This window comes from Microtus oregoni, unplaced genomic scaffold (assembly GCF_018167655.1).
Source record: "Microtus oregoni isolate MIOR12 unplaced genomic scaffold, Mior012 000037F_ref0000500, whole genome shotgun sequence".
Taxonomy (NCBI): Eukaryota; Metazoa; Chordata; class Mammalia; order Rodentia; family Cricetidae; genus Microtus; species Microtus oregoni.
The window spans coordinates 10,921,242-10,941,990 of record NW_024543096.1 but is presented as its reverse complement, the minus strand read 5'-3'; the positions used below and the strand labels follow the sequence as shown (position 1 = coordinate 10,941,990).

The 20,749-nt window shown below is 34.9% G+C and overlaps 1 protein-coding gene across 3 annotated transcripts in view; it reads right to left on the bottom strand.

Annotated features, from left to right (window-relative positions):
- Positions 1-240: 240 nt before the first annotated feature.
- Galnt13 (polypeptide N-acetylgalactosaminyltransferase 13) overlaps positions 241-20,749 on the bottom strand; it is a 475,135-nt gene continuing 454,626 nt past the window's right edge. For all 3 annotated transcript variants that reach the window (XM_041631595.1, XM_041631593.1, XM_041631594.1), the window contains 2 exons: positions 13,019-13,153; positions 241-1,835 (listed from right to left, as the gene is read on the bottom strand). In XM_041631595.1, coding sequence (XP_041487529.1) covers positions 1,695-1,835; positions 13,019-13,153 — 276 coding nt within the window. In that variant the 3' untranslated portion in view covers positions 241-1,694. The remainder of the gene's footprint in view (positions 1,836-13,018; positions 13,154-20,749) is intronic.

The following is a 20,749-nucleotide window of genomic DNA, read 5'->3' as shown; positions in this document are numbered from 1 at the left end:
CCCATGAATAAAAGCTCTGATAGTAAATCTTTTGTCTAAAATTTTGGGAATCTAGGAATTTCTTGAAGTTCTTGGAGTAAAGGATGCTTGAGCTTTAAACAGCAAACCTGAAGCCTTCCAAGTTGGACTGTTTTTCACAATTTCAACAGTGTGAAGCCAAAGTGGAAGGGAAGGCAGCTAGGAAAGTAAAGGTCTTGAGAAAAATCTATCTTCATTCTAAAGTGTTTTGTGTGTGTGTGTGTGTGTGTGTGAGAGAGAGAGAGAGAGAGAGAGAGAGAGAGAGAGAGAGAGAGAGCGCATGGGGGCAGAGAAACACAGAGAAAGAGACAGAGACAGAAGAGAAAGACAAAGATAAGAGGGCATGGACAGATGAAGGAGGTGTAGCTTACAATTAATGCTTTTTCTAGATCATTTGAAACAAAAGGTCAAAAGGATGGACTTTCTACTCCTGTAGAATCTTCTATTTCCACACCCATAGAATTCCTCTAGCTGCTAACGACACAAATCAAACATACATATACAACAACTAGGTGGCCACTTAAATATTAAATATAAAAATTTGCTAACAGTCCATCATTGTGTTCTGCGTCTTTTTCACAACATCAGTTTGTTCACTGTGAACAAAGACATTTTAAAGTTGAAATAACACATGACATCCCCTAAATAAGACTGAGCCACATTTCTTACCAAACCATATCTAGTAGTTTAATTAATATCACATTATTGAATTCTCATGAATTTTGTTTTCCAATGACTGATGTTAGATTTAATACTATAGCAATAAATTATTATAGTGCCATACTTTAAAAAAAAATAAAATACAAAGTGCCAATGACATCACTGACTGAACTAAAAGTGGTAAAAACAGTTTTAAATTGAACCTAAAAGGTCACCTTTTACCTACAGTCCAAGAGTGAAGGGAAAAGGTACAGCTTTGTGTATGCGGGCAGAAAGGGCAGCTGGGAATTCAGACCCTGAAATCAAGGCTCAGAGCGAGACTGTTCTCAGGTGGAGATGAAGATTCTCTCCTAGTGATTCCTGGAGTTTATAATGCTCTTGTTTTTCTCGATATCAGACTCACTCTCTTCATTATTAGACTTAAATTTATTATTTAAAATAAATTTCTAAGTCCTTTATTTGGTATGATAATTTAATAGTCTATGAATTCGGTAGCAAACTTAATTTTTTTCTTTGTACTGATCATTTTGTGTGATGAATTCAATTTATAAGTGTTCCAACTGTTAGCATAGAAATTCACCGTGGTTCCAAGAAGCATTTTTTTAAAAAAGTTTTATAAAGCAATGATAATATTTCATAATTAAGATATAGTATAAGGCATTACATGATCTCTCTTTCATCATTATTACAACATAAAATAAAAAAAAACCCAAGTAACTCTGTGACAAGAGGCCAATAAAGACATTTTAAAAGGAAACGCAAAGTGTATTTTTCCCCAAACAGTTCAAATGTTTAATAATGGTATCCTATTACTTATATTTTATGTGCTTCTTCAATCAGATACAAATTTTAGTAGGGAAATAAACATTCCTAAAAATGAATTATAAACAACTGTGTTTTAGAATACTAAAAGTATTTTTTAAAACTTTTCATTTGGCAAAGTTAATAATTTCACCAAACCAAAACAATGGATAAACAAAAGTGTAGAGGCATTCACATCTTGGGAGAAACAGTCTTCACGCCCCCAAGGTCATGTTCCTCAGCAACCATTGTTGAGATCTGCTGCCACTGCAGTCCTGCATGGTGGGCACCATCTTGTCATCTTCAGAAGGTTCATCGAGACATTGGTTACTGTTGACATGTCTCAAAGTGAGTCTCTGCAAAAGGAAACAATAGTCAGTAACTTACTAGCAATCAGATTAAGGGTTCTCTTCAAAAATATTCTATATCATTTCAATATATAGTAATATGAAATGTTTTTAAAAGGAACTGTGTACAGGTGTCTCTAAATTACCCATGTATCTACGATCATAAAATGATTGCTATTGTCAGATACACCATCATTTGAGCGTGGTTAAAGGAATTGGCTGACATTTATTCGAGATTGCTGGAAATTAAGACATCTTTGCTAAAAATGACCTTGGAGTTCAGTTGAAGGTGACACATATTAATCATTATGAAGAAGCTTGGTTTTCTAGTCAGCAACAATTTGATAAATGCAGAAGTCAGCGACACAACTGGTAACCAAATGAACAAATAGCCAGAGATAATCACATTAAAAACGACTAAACTATAGCATCTTAGACATTAACTTAGACCAGTGATTAGTGTATCCAGAAATAATCCATCTAACTTTGTGGAATGCTTATCATATTTAAGCAATTTTATCAGCATTGAATTGTAACAGAGATATAATGATGCACTTTATTATCTTCCCAGGTCCAATAAGTGTACTGTGTTTAGCCATTGCAAAGCTTTTCTTTCCAATTGTAATGAAATTCACTTTTTAGGACTGCACGTTTCCACATATTTTAAGGCGATATTCTTTCAAGTTATCAGTTATATATTATTTTTGCTAATTTCATGCGCCATGCCCAGAAACACAGAAAAAGATCTTTATGTTAAAGTGTTCTCACAGATGTGAAGTAATTGGCAAGTTGTTCTTGAAAACTGTGTCCTAAACACATGTTTTTGTAAATTACCAAAACTAAAATTTGGGAAAGTTTTCTTTTTATAATGTTTTCTTGCACTTGATAATTTGTTGGGGGTACATGTCAACACAGAGAAACACCTGTAGCTTGTCCTGTGTTTTGCTGTTGTAAGAAAAGACAAAATAGAGGAAGCCTCCTGGGGAAGATGTCTCTCTGACCACAAGCAGGAAATTAAAAAGCTAGGTGTTTAAAAACAAAGGTAATGTCAAGATTGAAGACTCTGTTGTCATTTTTTAATACAGAGTCTCAAGTCATTTTTAGTAAAAAAAAAAAAAAGAAAAAGTAAAAAGAAATTGTCTAAGATAGCAAGAAGATGGCTGGTTTATTCTTACAATGACAGGGAATTCAAAGATTAGCCATTTTTAAAATTAAATACAAAATTAAACAAAATAAATATTTTCCTTTAAAAAAGTTGTACTTAAAATCAACAGCAACAAAGAAAATCATCTCTATATCAAATTTGCATCAACTTATGCGTACATTTTCCTTCAGAAAAGCACTTCCCATTGTGTTCTTCTAATAGTTTCCTTTTAAAAAACAATTTTTTATTTATTGAGTAGGTTACCACACAATGAATTATACAATGTACTGTCATTACTTTATTGTAGTATAATCATTTCTCACAGTATTTGAATGATTTGGTCAATTACCGTGTGTCACATTGGAATAAAGAGTTTTTAAAATTACATAGAATAATTTTTAATGCCACAAGTAATCTCAGTACAGAACATTCTAGTTAGTATTGTTCTTTCTAATCAATGTTTAGTCTCCTTTAAAAAAAACTTATTAGTAGTTAAAACCCACTTCTCCAAAGGTAACAAATGAACAACCGAAAAACTCTGTCTAATGTAGAACACTAGAAAGCCAAATATTTCAGGCTCAAGTATTCCTGAGCGTGAATTAATTTCTCTCTTCTACTAGGTTGGGCACCGGGGAAAGCCACCAAAATCATTCTGAAGACTCTGATTCTTCATTAGAAAACTCTGAGTTACATTTAACAAATGTTCGCACATCTCTTTTTTCCCCTTCTGCTTAAGCATTTGAATTTCGGTCAAAGAACTCTAAGTCCTCAGAAAGCAAGTAAGAGTAAAACTGTTAACTGTGTTTTTAGGCATTATGGCTATAAACACGGTTTTAGGCATATAGGCTCGTCGTTCTTTGAAAAAAATTTCTTTTTATAATGTTTTCTTGCACTTGATAATTTGTTGGGGGTACATGTCGTCTGTAAATGTCCATGTGCCTGTCTGTCACTGTCAGTAATCAAATTGTGGGCTTCTCTAAGAGCAGAAACTTTTAAGTTGGTTCCTATGCACTGTTGTTTATGGAGATTTTACCAGAGATACTATCCACTTTGAGCATGGTTGGTTTCCTCCTCTGCCAGGTGGAAATCTCAACACCTTGTGTAGAATGTGACCTTTCGGAAAGCTAACTAGTTTCCAGAAGCTGCAGGGAGCCATGAGGGAACTGCTGCAGGCTACTGTCCTAGCTTTCAGTGGCAGGTATCTGAGTTCAAGGCCAGCCTGGTCTACCAGGGCAAGTTCCAGGACAGCTAGGGCTACATACAGAAACCCTGTCTCAACCCCTTACTCTCACCCCCCCCCCCCAAAAAAAAGACAAACTCAAATATTACATGTAAATTGCCTTCTAACAATTCCTCTTCATCCAAACTGTCTTGGATACTGCAATTTTTCCATCTCTTGTTTGGATTGTCCATGATTCAAATACACTCTAATTCAAATAATACCTGTTCTGCCCTATCATCTTCTTATTTCTGTTTTTAGCAGTGCCACAGCAGTGTAGTTCACATCCTCACACACAACACACACACACAATTGAGCCTCTGAATAAAATGTAACAAAACTAAATAATTTCACAGTTCCAAAATAATTCATTTTTAACCTATGTTATATTAAGTCACCTTTTATATACAATTCATTTTCATACAGATGTGGTTAGTGTGAGGCTTAAACAGAATAAATATTTCACAATATATTTAACCCATTAAATTTACAGACATATACATACATATATATATATATACATGCATATTTGAAATAAGAACTGGAAAATACATATTTGTTAATGAAGACTAATTATTACATAAAATATCCAGTCTCCAAATTAATGAGCAGCTAGAAAGTAAAAGATGTAAAAAATAATGCCGTAAAATGTTTTAATAAAATTTCATATTTTGATAACTAAAGTAAATTTAAGAAGTCTGAAACACAAACCTCTACAAGCATTAAAGAAAAAAATCGTCAGTAAGATTTCCAAATATATTTCTAAAAACTTCTTCTCTCGTGTAATTTCTTAGTAGCCATTTTTGCGAAGTGCTATCATTACAGGTCTCCATGGTAGGATATTGGGAGCCATCCGGCACTTTGCTTATTGAGAGGCAGGCCTGCATGATTATGTGAACAAAAGTGTGGGTCTGTTTGACAAAGAAAATAATGAATAATGACAAATGAAGTACAAAGGCAGCAATAAATCAATCATAGCAGACAACATACAATTTCGCCTGGAAAAGGATGGGAGACACACGTCACAATAATTTCATCCATGGAGCAGTGAGTGACAGCCTCTTAGACAGCTTTAATATCAGCTTTACTCAGTAGAGAAAAACAGAGACAGATTACTAAGGAGGAATTTGACTTCAGATGATAGAACATTTCAGGCAAAAGTTATTTTTGATAGAATTTTGTTTTCGTAATCTTATAATAAATACATTTTAGTGCCAAGTGAGTTGTTCTGAGAGAGGTTACTCAAAATAATTATCACAGAGAATTCTCTTCTGTTAGTGTCCTCATATGCTTGCCGCCCAGTCTGAGAGGATATTAAAGAAAACTGCCTGAGATGATTTTGTTTTAGGTTTTAATGGGCCTAAGCTGGGCTCTATGGACCTAAGGAATCCACACATGCAATGGCATACTTATTAGTAAGCATGGTAGAATACATGAAGAGAAAGAGCAAGAAAAGACAAAATCCCCCCGTGAATGTAATAATTAATTTCACTTGCCTATTTCTTATCCCCAAGTATAAGTTCAAAAAATATGTAGATATATTAAACAAATCGTCCACTCCAGGGCCAGCCCAGAGATATACTAAATAATATTGATCAAAAAATTTAGTTAAGCCAATTAAGAAAATAAATTGTATTGAAGTAAACTCCAATTTGTGGACAGCATAATGGATGCAATCACCGGGTTTACCTTTGCAGGGTTTATCTGCTACAGAGAAATGGTATCTAGTGATTACACAGTTAGAAAACATAGGGAAAGGCATCATAGTTTACCTATAAAATGATGCTGCCCACGGCACACTTTGACTAGTTTTCTGGACTAAATATGCATGTATCTACACTGTTTAAATTAGGCAACATCATCTACTGCTAATTGATATTTCTTATTGCTAGAAATTTTACCTAGAAAATGTAATTTTAAGGCACAAAATTCTTTTGTTAGGAATTATAAATTTCAAGAATAGTTAATAGGAAAAAGATGAATTAAGATGTACTTTTACAAAGCTATAAATCAAGAGAAAATTTAAACACTCAAGCCCATCTCCATAGTCTTTACTTTCCAAACCACATGTCATTTAGTGTTCTTTATGTGAAAGCAAAGGAAAGTGCATTTATTTTTTACAAATCTTCTGGCCACAAAAGGAAATGATTATTAAATACATCACATGTCTGTCTATGAGAATGAAGTCATCAAATTTAATAAACCTCCTTTCATTTATATTTTGGGAATCCTTTCTAAATACTTTTATTAATTGAGTGTCTCATGCATGCCTTTGTCAATTTTGCAATGAATACTTCATTATGAGACTCTCACAGCAAATCACATATTGGAGAAATATGACTTGCAGGCTCCCATGTAGCTTACTGAGAGATGTCTTTTTCAATGGGAATATTAAAAATTCGATAGCTAAGCAGAGTTATGTGAGTCTATAGCTAGTACTATCTTTTTAGTATAACATAGCATCAATTAGTCATTCTGTTCAAAAATGTAGGGCATTGTGTTTCACTGCTATGAATAGAATTTGAGTTACAATATCTAAAGATACATGAAACAAGTGTGTGATTTCTGTAATGACGTATTTGCATCTGAAAAGTCATAAGCTACTTACAAATCTACAATCCAAACTGCACAGGTCCTACTTAATCCAAATGGGATCAGGCCAGGAAAATAATTTTGGTACTAAAACTAAAGCATAACACTTGTATTAAAAACATGATAGTGTGGTGATCACATACAGCTGGCCGCAGAGCTGATTGCAGAAATCAATCTACAGCTATCTCAGTCAGCATACTAAGCGTTTCAAATAAGAACAATACATTTACATTATTACATAGAAAGATAAAATGACTGGCCTTCGATTATCATAAAACTTAATAGGACTATGACTTAATAACAAGTCATAGGTTAAACTGGGCGATGGCAGCACACACCTTTAATCCCAGCCCTTGGGAGGCAGAGGCAGGTGGATCTCTGTGAATTCGAGGCCAGACTGGTCCACAGAGTGAGTTCCAGGATAGGCTCCGAAGCTACAGAGAAACCCTGCCTAAATAAATAAATAAATAAATAACAAAGGAAGAAGTCAGAAATTTCAAAACCTCTTGGCCAAATACTAAATAGCTGTTTTCTAAATCTTAATCTCAATTTTTTTTTTTGTTGAAAACATTTAGTGTGGTGTCTTAAGAATGCGAACTGCACATCCAGAGGAACACATGTATTCTAAAAAGCAAGTGTAAACAGTCGGGAAAGGATATAAATGCAACACTAATCCACTGACATTTCTATTAGCTGATTTTAGCAAGAAATCAAAGCTGTGGGTCATTGGGAACATGGGAAGGTAATGCTAGTCTAATGGATATGACCTTCAAACGGTAAGCTGAGCCATCATTTATTATTAGAAATTCTACTACACGGGAATGTGGGAGATTAGTAAGTGTAGGCCACTTACCTTGAAATTATATTCCCATTTACCTGCTTTCTGATAAGGGCAAATAAAAGAGGTTGGTTAAGAATGATTTAATAAAAGCCTCTGTATTTTCGGTAAGTTCAATGCAATCGTTTCCTACGGATAGAATGTAAACCAAGTGGTTCCTCAGCCAATTTGCCTGTCATGTGAAAAGCAACACTTATTTTTAGCATCATCTTTTGCTCTGTCCCTCTTTTTTTTTTGCGGATTAGTGTTTGTTAAGCAGAAGTGCTCTGATCTAAAATTAGATTGTATCACTGTATGTAGCTGCCTGGATGTTCAAAAAAATATGATTAAGTACTGATACTGCAGGAAAATGAAGATTTGGAATAGATTGGAACACACGTGTGGTGTTGAGAGTATAAAAACAAACCGAAGTGAAATAAAATGGATGAAACATGTACTTTAATAAAAAAAAATACAAAGCTGTCTAGTGATGTGAAATTTGTTGCTTTCTCTTTGTTTGAACTTGCTGGAAAGAGATATTCCATGACCCTAAAACATCAGGATAATATTATTAGTATTCTGTATCAAATGGTCTGTGTTGCTGATGAAAACACTTATGATCTCATCAAATCAAACTAGAGATGCCAGCCATAACAGAGTGCAAATAATATTCATATTGTGTTGTTTAAGAAACGTGGACTTTTATGTGCTCGGGAGGTTGTATTTCTATATCTGTGCACTGTAATCTCTATTATGTAAAAATAATAATCAATTGTCAATTTGAAAGGGAGAAAGTGATAAAATTTGGAGGAAGGAAGCTTGGAAGTGGTTGGAGAGAAGGAAGGGAAGAGTGGTGTAATTATAGTTTAATTTAAATATATTTTACAAAGCTACTTAGGAGATTCAGAAGGTACTGCAACTCTTTTGTTTTGTTTTTAGTGAGCTATATATTTTTCTCTGCTGTTCACCCTTCCCCCTCTTTCCCCTTCTATGCTCACCCATGATCCCCACATTCCCAATTTACTCAGGAGATCGTGTCTTTTTCTACTTCTCATGTAGATTAGATCCATGTATGCCTCTCTTAGGGTCCTCATTGTTGCCTGGGCTCTCTGGGTTTGTGAAATTGTAGGCTTGATTTTCTTTGCTTTATGTCTAAATGCTACTTATGAGTGAGTACATATTATATTTGTCTTTCTGGGTCTGGGTTACCTCACTCAATAAGATGTTTTCTAGATACATCCATTTATTTGCCTGCACATTCCAAGATGTCTTCTTTTATTCTGTTGTGTAGTACTCAATTGTGTACATATACCACATGTTCTTTATCTTTGTCTTCGGTCAAGGGACATTTACGTTGTTTCCAGTTTCTGACTTTTACAAAGGCTGCTATAAACATAAACTGAGCAATGCTGTCTCAGAAAATTAGGAAATAACCTATTTCCAGACTCAGCAATACCACTTTTGGGTATTTACCCAAAGGATGCTCAATCATACCGCAGGTACGGCAATCCTTTAGCCAGAGATAGGCATTTATCACCAATACATATTTAGCTCCATTCAATAAGAAGAGAACTTTTATATTAATTATCTTATGAAGAGAATTACCTTAAGTTTCTAAGCCATTATTGTGATAGAGTAGTTGTATGGCTATTTAGCATTTTAAACAGATAATATTTATTGTACTTGCTTATCATTAAGGAAAGGAGACATTCATACGTGGTTACAATCTGATACTGCAAGTGACTGTTAGCATTTGCTTGTTTGTAACAGGGTCCCACTGTCTGCCCTGTTTATCGGATCCCCATCACTGAAAGCATCTATTTCTTTGTGGTATTTCAATGCCCTCAGGAGGCAAATTAGTATTGTAGGAAACTTCTGGCTTTAGTGCCAGACACCTTGATGCACTATTGACACAGCTTTATTAAGAACATAGAGACTGACAATAATTGTTTTGTAAGGTTGTGGCAAGAACATCTTAAGCAAACAGAGAAATCACAGCCACCCATTAGCTTTCTTTCCTTTTTTCCCTTTGTTCATCCAAGCAGATAACAAACCAAACCAGCAAGAGAGACTTCATGCTTAGAGGCATGCGGTGTTCTGCCTGTTCTGAAGATTCTATGTGTTCCTATTGATGACTCTTTCTTTTCACAGACTGAAAGGAACTGGGCAGACAAGGCGATGGAATATTTCAACACTTCACACTGTGAGATTCACAATTGGACTAGTAACTAGCTTTCTTTGAAAACTTTATTAGGACCGAAACCCCAGCTCTGCTCCTAGCAGGGTAATCTTTGTGATTCAGGTCTGTCCCGACAAAGCTCAAAGGAGAGAAGTTTAAGGTTTGTTTCAGCTCTGTAATTTTGTGAACTCCACTGGGTTTTATTCTGACTCAAAACTGCATCACCTCAGAGATTTCTCAAAGAAGGGAAATTTTACCCTTGCTAGCAAATGACAAAGAACTGAAATAAAGAGGGAACAAGCAGCTCCATTCCTCTTTAACCCCTTCCAGTGTTGGAATGAGAGAACAGAGCCACAGAACAGGGACTTCGTCATACCTTGGCATCTCCCATCCTTTTTATTTCTTCCACTGCCTCTGGGTTCCCTAAAGTCTTTGCATTTCCCGAAGTCCCTATATTTTTGTCCTTTCCTAAGTTTGCATTGGTTTACAACAGTATATAAAAAGAAGGCTTGAGAGATGGCTCAGCAGTTAAGAGGACTGGCTGTTCTTGCTGTGGACCTCAAATCCCAGCACCCACATAGTAGCTCACATCTATCTGTAACTCCGGTCCCAGGAGATACTTAACTCCCTTCTGGCCTCCAGGTGCACGGCATACACAGACTGCATTCAGGCAAAAACTCATACATACAGAAGCTTTTTTCACTGCTTAGAGAAGAGATAAAAATTGTAACATGCATACTAAAGACCAGGGAATAAATAAACAAAATAAAGCAAACACCGGAAATTTGGATTTCATGTGTTAAAACCTCATGTCCCAGATTCAAGACTTCTAACAAGTTCCAGAAGAGTTTGCTATCTCCTGAATCACTGCTTATAGCAGTTATCAGAATATGCTATGGAAAGAAAGGTCCTTAAATGTAACACTTAGAAGTAAAGGAAGTCATCAAAAGTGTTTCACTTTCATAAATACATTATACTCCTTTTAGTTATCACAAAACATAACCAAATTTCAAAAATAATTTTTAGCGGGCAGAGGACAAAAATGTGCTATTCTTTCATTCTCATATGGTGTCTCCACATTCACATACATATATATTTATTTTATAATTGTAATTTACTATTGTGTGTGTGTGAGAGAGAGAGAGACAGACACACACACACACACAGAGAGAGAGAGAGAGAGAGAGAGAGAGAGAGAGAGGTGAGCTCACACACACACATATGTGGAAGTATGAGGACAATTTGTGGAGCCAGTTCTCTCTCCAACGTTCTCAGTTCCAGCGTCTGAGCTCCAATCTCCAGTCTTGTACATTAAGTGTCTTTACCTGCTGAACAATGCCTCACTGATGACAGGAGAACTGTCATTATGTAAGTAGAACTCCAAAATTTATCTTCTAATGCATAAACATAAGAAGAAATGAAATGATGACAAATGTTTTTTGATAGGAAATTACTTGTTTACAATAAAAATTCTTAAAATGGATGGCATATTGTAAGAATCTTAGGAGTACCCCAAAGTTTAATATATCTCAAAATTTAGAGTTCCCTAAAATATTACAGAAGAATAAAATTCTGAGAAGAAATATGCAAAATGTCTGTCTATTTGTAAAGCTATGCTTTTACATTTCTTAAAAATATTACTTAGTATTCATTGTAAATGTTAATTATAGTAAAAAAGATATAAATGCAATTATCAGGAATATTATCAAAGTGGAGGAATTTTGCTTGTGACCATAGAAGCTATTGTTTAGCCAAGAGCTTCAGAAAATTTTAAAGACTGGGACATTATACTGAAATAAACACAGCTTTATCTTCTAAAATAATCTTTCTTTCTTAATACACATGTACTATATTTTACTGCTTATTGCAAAAACCTAATGATATTTTATGATTTGGGAAGTTTTAAGTAGCAAGAACACAATGTTTTATTTAATAATAAACATTATTCACAGGACTCCTGTGCTCTTTTCCTCACAGAAGAGGTCAAATCAGAAAAGAGATTCAGATTCCACACTTGAATTCACTAGAGAGATGTTCTTTGGGAGACTTAATGTAAAGTAAGGAGATAACAAATACCATTGTTTGAACAGTTCAAGTACAGGAACATAAAATGGTGGTCAAATAAAGCATGAAAGATATCAGTGGAGAACATAATAATGCAACATGATAGGATTCAAGGTTTTGTCTTTATGTCCCAGAAAATATCTGATATCCTCAGAGCCTGGCAATATCCAAAAATTAGGCTCCAAATCATCCTTGTGCAAGAATTTCTAATCTTGTAAGAACTGATCTATTTTTTTTTCTATTCAGCATATCAGCCCAGAAAGTATTGGAGTTTAAAATGGTATTCAAAATAAATTTTAAAATAAGATCTTGTTATTAGAGTAATGGTACCAGAGATATTGAAAAATAGGTTTTTGTGGAACACTGCACCTATAGAGTGTGTTTACTTCTATTACATTTTTATCTCATAAGAATATAGTCTAAGCTTTTGTGGAAGTATCAGTTCCTATTTAATATTGCCTAACATGTAACCCAATGATCAATTCATCTTCCTAAACCAAGAGATTTGAAAGAAATAAGAGTATTTTTGAGGATTAGTCTTTGAAAGAGAACACATCTCTTTTTTATTAGCTCCATCTGATGGCTGAAGTAAATTTTGCACATGGCCTAAGTAAATCCTCAGAATTTTTTTTTAAATTTATTTGTTTTCATTATCCTCCTCTCCTTCATTAGGGAATAATATGCTGTGAGGTGATTACTTGGCTAACTCTATTCCTAACTAGTGCTTTTGATTCTACCACAAATCCTTTATAGTAAATAGAAATAGATTTCCTGTAATGTTGTTTGCAAGAAAAGGAAATAAATCTTGACAATCTTATCAGGTCTTTTAAGGGTTAGATTGAAAATTATAAACATCATATATTATAATGGAACAGGTTTAAAATACAAACATATTTCCATATTTTCCTAGATGCAGATATTTACACTTACATCTCATGGAAGCATATCTTACTGGACTTATATTTGAAATATACATGAAGATAAAAATTTTTACCACATAAAATGATTTCACAGCACTAGACTAGTATGACAAAATCCAATTTATATGCTATGCCACCCCAATGTTATCTAAATATAATTACACATTTTAAATCCATTTCTTCTTTGGCTTCTTTTTTTAAAGAAAATAACCAAGCTTAAGTGCTAAGTGATAAGTAAGTCATAGCAAACATCATACCTCAGCATCATATTCCCATAGCTGATTTCCTCTCATATGGTGGCATTTCAACATTATTACAGGTCCATTGAGTCTGGATACATCCAGGCACAAGTCATCAGTTCGAATTTCTTTGTCAGCAGTATAAGAAAACACCTAAAAATAGAAAATTCAGCTAATAAAATAATATTGGGTTTATAAAACGCACTGTTTAGCAAAGCTATCTGTGAACATCAGCATATTCTTCTATCCACACAGTTCAAGTCCTCTCTGTTGATCCTACAAAGGCTGCCTCATCTTGCTGTTAATTTGTCAGAGAGCAGGCTACGAGAACGTCATCTCCCTTAAAAGACTGAAAGCAATGAAGCTTTGATTTAACAAGTGTCATTAGTAAATGCTTGTTAGCTGGCCTTGCATTTCCTATGTGATACATGGTTAATGGAGCAATGGAGCACAAACCTGTCAATTAATACTGGTTTGTAGACAGCAGAGCTTCAAAAGGACTGTCCTTCTCTCCATCTCACCAGTTCCCTAAATCTATACAGTAAACTTTATAGAAGCTTAAGTACATCTTATAAATTTTATTAATGCTATCAGAAGGTTTATAAATATAGGATATTTATCTTTTCAAGATCTCAATAACTTTACATTCTACTATAATATTCTTTCTTTTGTGATTTTGGCTAATCTTGACAATATTAATTCTTTTCAAAATACCTTGGAAATGCCAAGGCAGATAATTGGCCGGGAATTCAAATTGACTACAAATTTTATTATTTTGTATTAGTGTTAATAACTTATTCATAACATTAACTATTAAGGTTTCATGAGGAGTATTATGATCATAGTTATAAAATTAGCTCTCTTCTTTTGGCTATGATCAGCAAAGTTTAGTATTCTGTGGGTCCTTCTTTTTAATTTGAATATCAGAGGCAATACATTTAGAAAGGTCATCTCCAAGGTTTGTGTTTTACCAAGAATTCTGAGATCTTCTGGAACCCTAAACTGTAGTCTAAACTACAGTCTTAAAAATTACAGGCTGGACTATAGTCTTAAAAAGATTGCATACCTGGAAGACGTAGCTCAGTGGAGGAGCATTGACTAACACATGTGGCTAAGCTCAAGCCCTAGTACCTACAGAAAATTTGGCAATAATTAAGTTTAACATACATTGTAAATATTTTTATTGGGAGACGAGAGGTTTCAGGAGGCTTAACTAAAACTGAAGACTTATGGAAATCCCTTGTAGGTTAATTTTTAAAAACCTATTACCTTGTAGATTAATTTTTAAAAATTAAAGTAAAATAATTAGAATTGCATTGGTAGATAATGCTGCTACTTGAAACCATGGACAATTAAACAACAAGACCAACCAATAGGCATTGGCTATCTCCCTATGACCTGCTAATCAGAAAGGTCTTAGAGGTGTCCATAACACCAGATGTAGTTGCTCTTATTTATCCATCAGAACTTGATGATAAGACCCTATTCCATGGTTTGCATCTAAAGAAGACAAATCAAGCTAGAACCTAGCCATAAACGTCCCCCCTGTATGTTAACCTCAGTAGTTCTGGAGGGGTAGGGTACCATGCAAGAGAAGCCAACAGAGCACTTGCTCTACAATAGACCCTGAACTCTAAATAGCAGATCAACCGGTCAGGATGTGCCTGTTTGTACAATAGGCTCATGATTGATGTGGAATAACCAATCACTTTTTTTTTTTTGAGATTTAAGATGCACTCTGTAAGTGGAGTCAAATCTGGCTAAAATCTCTCAGAAAGTCATAGCATAGACCCTAAGAAGGAACCCATTACTGTTTTAGTAAATGGACATGTAAAACTGTTTTCTAAATACTTATATTTATGAGCTTAGATTGTGTTCTCAGCCTCACCTAAATAAACATCTTGCTGCTGTGGACATCACTTAATGAAGAAGTTTATCTAGGTAAGGCCGAGACCCCCAACTAATGGTTCAGATAATGGTCACTGAAGGAGGTTTATTTCTCTTCAGTAATATACCCCCTGGTAAATTGTCCGTGATGTATTAATAATCACAATCATGCATATATAAATGATTCGTATTGAAATGCAGTGAATTTTATAATAATAAAAAGCTCAGTAAAACATGGGCGCTGTGGTGGGAAAAATAATTGGTCCAGAGGATTATGAGGTAGATAAGACAGGAGAGGTGAATAAGGGGAGAATAGGATCAAAATAGTTTATATACATGTGTAAAATTGTCAAAACATAATTTAAATTTTTTAAAAAGTAAAAACAGCTTCCTGTACACAACTCAAAATTGCCTACTCTAACTGAATAATTTATTAATGAAGTTACTGAAATAACTGAATCTAGTTGTAAATCTACAGGAAATAAAATGTTGGAGAAATTTATTTTACTCAGCATAGCACTAGGTCAATATCAAAAAATATTCTGCAAAATTGACAATTCTTTGCTTCAATGCTACTGTAAAAAAATATCCTAAAACTCAGGGGGGAAGGAGTCATAGAGATCAGTAGGACACAGGTTCTAGGAAGGGGAAGAAAAGAGAATGGGAATGCTTTAACTGGAAATTAGAGAAGAGAATGTAATACATAGGAAGAAGGTGGAAGGAAAATTAAGTTATACTAAGGGTGTTTTAAAAATATAAGGAAACATATTATTTAATAAACATTTCTTAGATGCAGAGAGAGAGAGAGAGAGTAATAATAGCTCCCTCAAGAGCCATAGACTATCTAACAAAAATCCAAGATCCAGGCATGGGAAACTTCCCTTCATGTTTTGGTTAGAGATGTCTGAAAGACTGCCGAAATGATATAAGCTATGGCTATCACCTATGGTTGTTTCCTAGAACTTAAGGTAAAAACCTAATATTAGTCAGGTTCTCTAGACTAGTGCTTCTCAATATTCCTAACATTCTGGCCCTTTAATATAGGTCCTCATGTTGTGGTGATTTCCAATAATGAAATTTCTTTTGTTGCTACTTCACAAATGTAATTTCACTACTGTTATGAAATATAATATAAATATGTATGTGTTCCTACAGGTTAGATAACCCTTGTGAAAGGGTCATTCAATATGCAAAGGAGTCACGAACCACATATTGAGAACCTCTGCTTTAGAGGAATATAATCAATAGGATGAAATTATGCATATATATGCACACACACACATATATAACACATATGTAAGACAGCACAAGAACTGTCTTTCAAAGGGATAACAGTTGTCTGCAGATGGTAGTCTATCCAATTTCAAGTGGTCATTCCTGATCACTTCTACATATGAGCAACATTCAAGGGGTGGATTCAGTAGGTTCTGAATGTTTGTATGTGTGTTTATATACATAGATATGGAACACTAACAATTGTAGAAGAGGTAATAAATTTGAGAGGTCATAAAAGCGATACCATAGGAGTTAGAGGAAGGATGGGGTAGAAATGAGGAAAATATACGGTATACTTTTATAAAAGTTTCAAAAATTAAGTTAAAGCAAGATTAATTAGCTTTATGCATGATACGGTCTCTCATTTGTACCATCAATTATTTCAGGATTTTTGAGTCATTATAGAAAAAGTGTTGACATATTAGTCCACACATGCCTTTAATTTTTTGACTCAGAGCTTATTGGGTTTTCTTTCATATCTATCTTCTATTGATCTGTATCTGTCATTTTCTGTTTTTGAACTATCCCTGATATAATAGACACATAATACTTACTTTGGGTGTAGTGAAGCAAATATTTGAAATACCTGCCAGAGTTATGCTACACAGCATGCATTCAATAACTATTATTTAGTACTGTCCCAGTCTTGGAATAATTTCTCTCATTATGGATGTGGTTGTAGATTCCTACTTTGATAATCTACCTGGAGTCCAGAGTTTACCATTGCTTGTCCATGCTTATGCCATGATTTCTGCTCAAGTATATGAAGGAAAAGTGCTCATTTTTGGTGGCAGACTTTCCTGACAGCTTCACATTGTACACGTCAAACATGCTTTTGATGTTTGGGACAACCTTCAGACTCCTGTTGGATTTCCTAGGAAACCACTGTCCCCTGTGACTGTTGACTGCTGAGTGTCTCAAGATTTCACAGTTGCTTTCAGTTGCTATTTGGAATTTCCTGTTCTGAATCTCCACAATTTGTTCCTCCACTATTGTAGCTGAAACCTTTATATGTTGAGCCATATTGTAAGATATGCTATCTCCAACCTAAATAACAAGTAAACTACCTTTCCCTATCACACATGCCGGTGACTGAGATAGATTTCCTTCATGAGAGAAGCTTTGTAATACGTTTTTACACACACATACAAAAGGAAACTTCCACTTTTTCTACTACCCAACCATATATCTTTACCAGTAGCAACCAGTACTTACTAGAACCAGAACTGAATTACAGAAACTCCTGATTTAACATGTTTTCAGCTTCCCATTGTTAAATTGGCTTTAACACTGATTGAACTTAAAGTTCATTCATTTTAATTAAACTAAGATGACTAGGATTCAATTATCTGTGTATCCCTTTTTCCATCAGACAAGATCAAATAGGAAGAATTTAACATTAATGGAACCCCCATACATGTAAGAAACTCTATGTACTATGCTTCATATATATATATATACATATATGTATATGTATATATATATGAAGTGATATATATATATATCACTATTAAATTCTCCCCTTCTTTCACTGTACAATAAACTTTACATTTTTATCAGATATATCAATTCATGGAACTGCACAATATAAAAAGTCAAATCTTCAAATGTAAACACAATTTGTGACTGAAATTCAATACACATATTCAGGTAAAATCCTGTTCAAAACATCTTTTAACCTTAGCATAAACGTTGAAAGAGAAAATATGATGGTCTACTCTCAAGGGAAACATGATACTATGAATAGTGAGATGATATTCATAATAACAACAGCTTATCTGTTAGGGTCTGATCATCTATAAGTCAGATTGTATTATTTAGCAATTTAAGCCTCTCCTCTGGTCATTGCCTGTGTCTACTCTCAATTCTCATGGAGGACAATCAATTTTCATTTTTTAATTTATTTTACATCCGACCACAGTTTCCCTTCCCTCTTTCCTCCAAGTTGCTCCTCCCACCTTCTCTTTGCCCCCTACATCTACTCCTCTGTTTCTATTCAGAAAAGTGCAGGGTTCCCACGGATGTCAACAAAGCATGGCGTATCGAGTTGTAGTAAGACTAAGTACCTCATCTTGTATTAATGCTGGGCAAGGCAACCAAGTACGAGGAATAGGGTCCCAAAATCCAGTGAAAGAGTCAAAGACAGATCCCACTTTCACTGTTAGTCCCATAAGAAGACCAAGCTACACAACCATCACATATATGCATAGGATCTAGGTCAGTCAATAATCTTACTCAAACATTCTCATTGTAACTGCTTCCTCTTTTCCAGTCTGGCAGTTTCAGAGCTCTTGCACAGGAAGCATTTGAGATTTTTTTTTTTTAGAGTTTCCATTTCGGATGTCTCTCACCATGTTGCTAAGCAGGTAGACAATGCATGTTCTAAGGCCTGAGAAGCTCTGATAGCTGCTGACCACAGGCAGAGTCATTTGAATGCGACAGAGCAGCTCAGACTCCTCATGTGAAATGGTCCAGTCACCATCACTGCATGTGAGGCAGGTCTTAGACTGCTACATTTGCCCAGTAACAGACATGACACAACTCTCAGAATGCTGCCCTAGGTAATTCCCAGGGCCTTGCTTATTTATAATGGAAACAGTCAAGTCTTCCACACTGGTGTGGTTCCATGGTGCTTCATGTTGTCCAGTCCTGCAAAGCCTCTCTGATCACCGGTTCTCTCCTGACAGGGATAGCAACCTCCTTCATAGAGAAGTCATTTAGTTTTATCCGTATTCCTATGCCTCCTGATATGCACCAAATGTGTCTTCTAAAATAACATGTGGCTTTAATATCACGTTCTTTGGAATGTGAATCTCTTTGAGAAATGTGCTCATTAAACTTGTAATTGGCTGTCATGATATCCGTGTTAGAGGGGCCCTTCATCTAGAATGACTGGTGTCTTTAGAAGAGAAGGAGAAAGTGAGCCTTGGGAAGCTAAAGTAGAGCCTAGAGTAATTGTTTTATTGAACTTTTCCCTGGGTTCATAAAAAGATGCCCTCTCACGCTTTGCTTCTGCTGCCATGGCAACTAAAGCCGAACAATACAGTAGTAAGCAGGTGTATGTCATTAGCAATGCAGTTATAGGTCCTTTTCAGAAGGGGTCTGGAGATGCTTGCCTGGGATTCCAGGTGTAACAGCCTGTCCTAACTGTCAGTGATCCGAGAGATGCTATAGCATATAAGAATTGAAGGGTTAATTTGAAGTGGTACTCCATGATCAGTCTCTCCACTCCCTGGTCTATGAGGTAACCATCCAAAGCTGGACTTTATGGTAAAACAGTTGTTAGGGGCACCCTTGATCCTGTTATAACCTCTTGCCTATGTTCTGTAAGAAAGTCCAATAAAATAAATTGATCTCACCAAGTTGGATTTATTACGGTCATACTTGGGTCAGCAATTGGTCCCGTCTTGGGTGATTGGGGATTTGCTTGCATCTCCCAGGAAAAGTTAACAGAAGACCGACATATTTAAAAACTGCAGAACACCCAGGATGAAAGCTACAGCAAGTTACTTAGGGTAGAAAACATTCTCAGGAAGGTTGCTGAGGCACAAGGCACTTCTGACACCTTGATTTTAGCCTCCAGAATAATAATCTTCTGATGTTTTAAGACAGTATGCTGTGACAATTTGTTACAGTAGTCCTAGAAAACTAGTAGATCTTATGATCCTGATATAGACTAAAGAATCTTAAAGGTATGGAATCAGTTCTTCAAACTGTTCTTCAACATTTTATATAAGATCCTGAGTTTATCCATCCATGCATCCATGCATCCATCCATCTAACCATTCTTATGGTTCTAGAAATTGAACCCAAGTCTTTTGATATACTAGGCCAGTGGTTATCAACCCATGGGTCACAACCACATTAACATACCTCTATCTCTAAAAGTATTAATATTATCATCTGCAACAGTATCAACATTACATTAATGAAGTAGCAAGAAAAATAATTTTATGGTTGGGGGTTATCACAACACAAGAAACTGTATTAAAGGGGCAAAGCATTAGGAAGGTTGAGAACCATCATACTAGGCAAATACTGTGTGGCCAATTTACATCCCTATATGAAGCATGCGATTTGGACTTTAAATGAGTTGAATCAACTAAAAATAGTAAACAGCTGGTAGTTATATTTTCCCAAAGCATCATGTCATTCATCTTCATCACAGCTTTCTGTTTTGATTCATCTTCAGAAGGTGGCTTATTTTTACTGTTACTAGGTATATTACTGATGTTAGGATATCTTATTGAGGTCAGACAGACTCCTGTGGCTGAAGTGATGCCCTTAAAGGAATGAAATATACATAGGATGGCATTTTATTGCAGCCTCAATTCTCTTCATTCTCGGCATTTATTTCAGAAAGGTAAGCCTTTTTTGTTATTTCTTATAAATATATAATTTGTTCTAATTTCACTGAGTTATAAGAATGATTTTTATTATGTGAATGCTTTTATTTCACAGTATGAAAAATTAAGTCCATATTTTTGAAATAACATGTATAAAATCCTAATATATACATATACATCCATCCATGCATGTATGTATATATCTCACTCCTTTTAATTAAAACCCTTTACTGTGATTTTT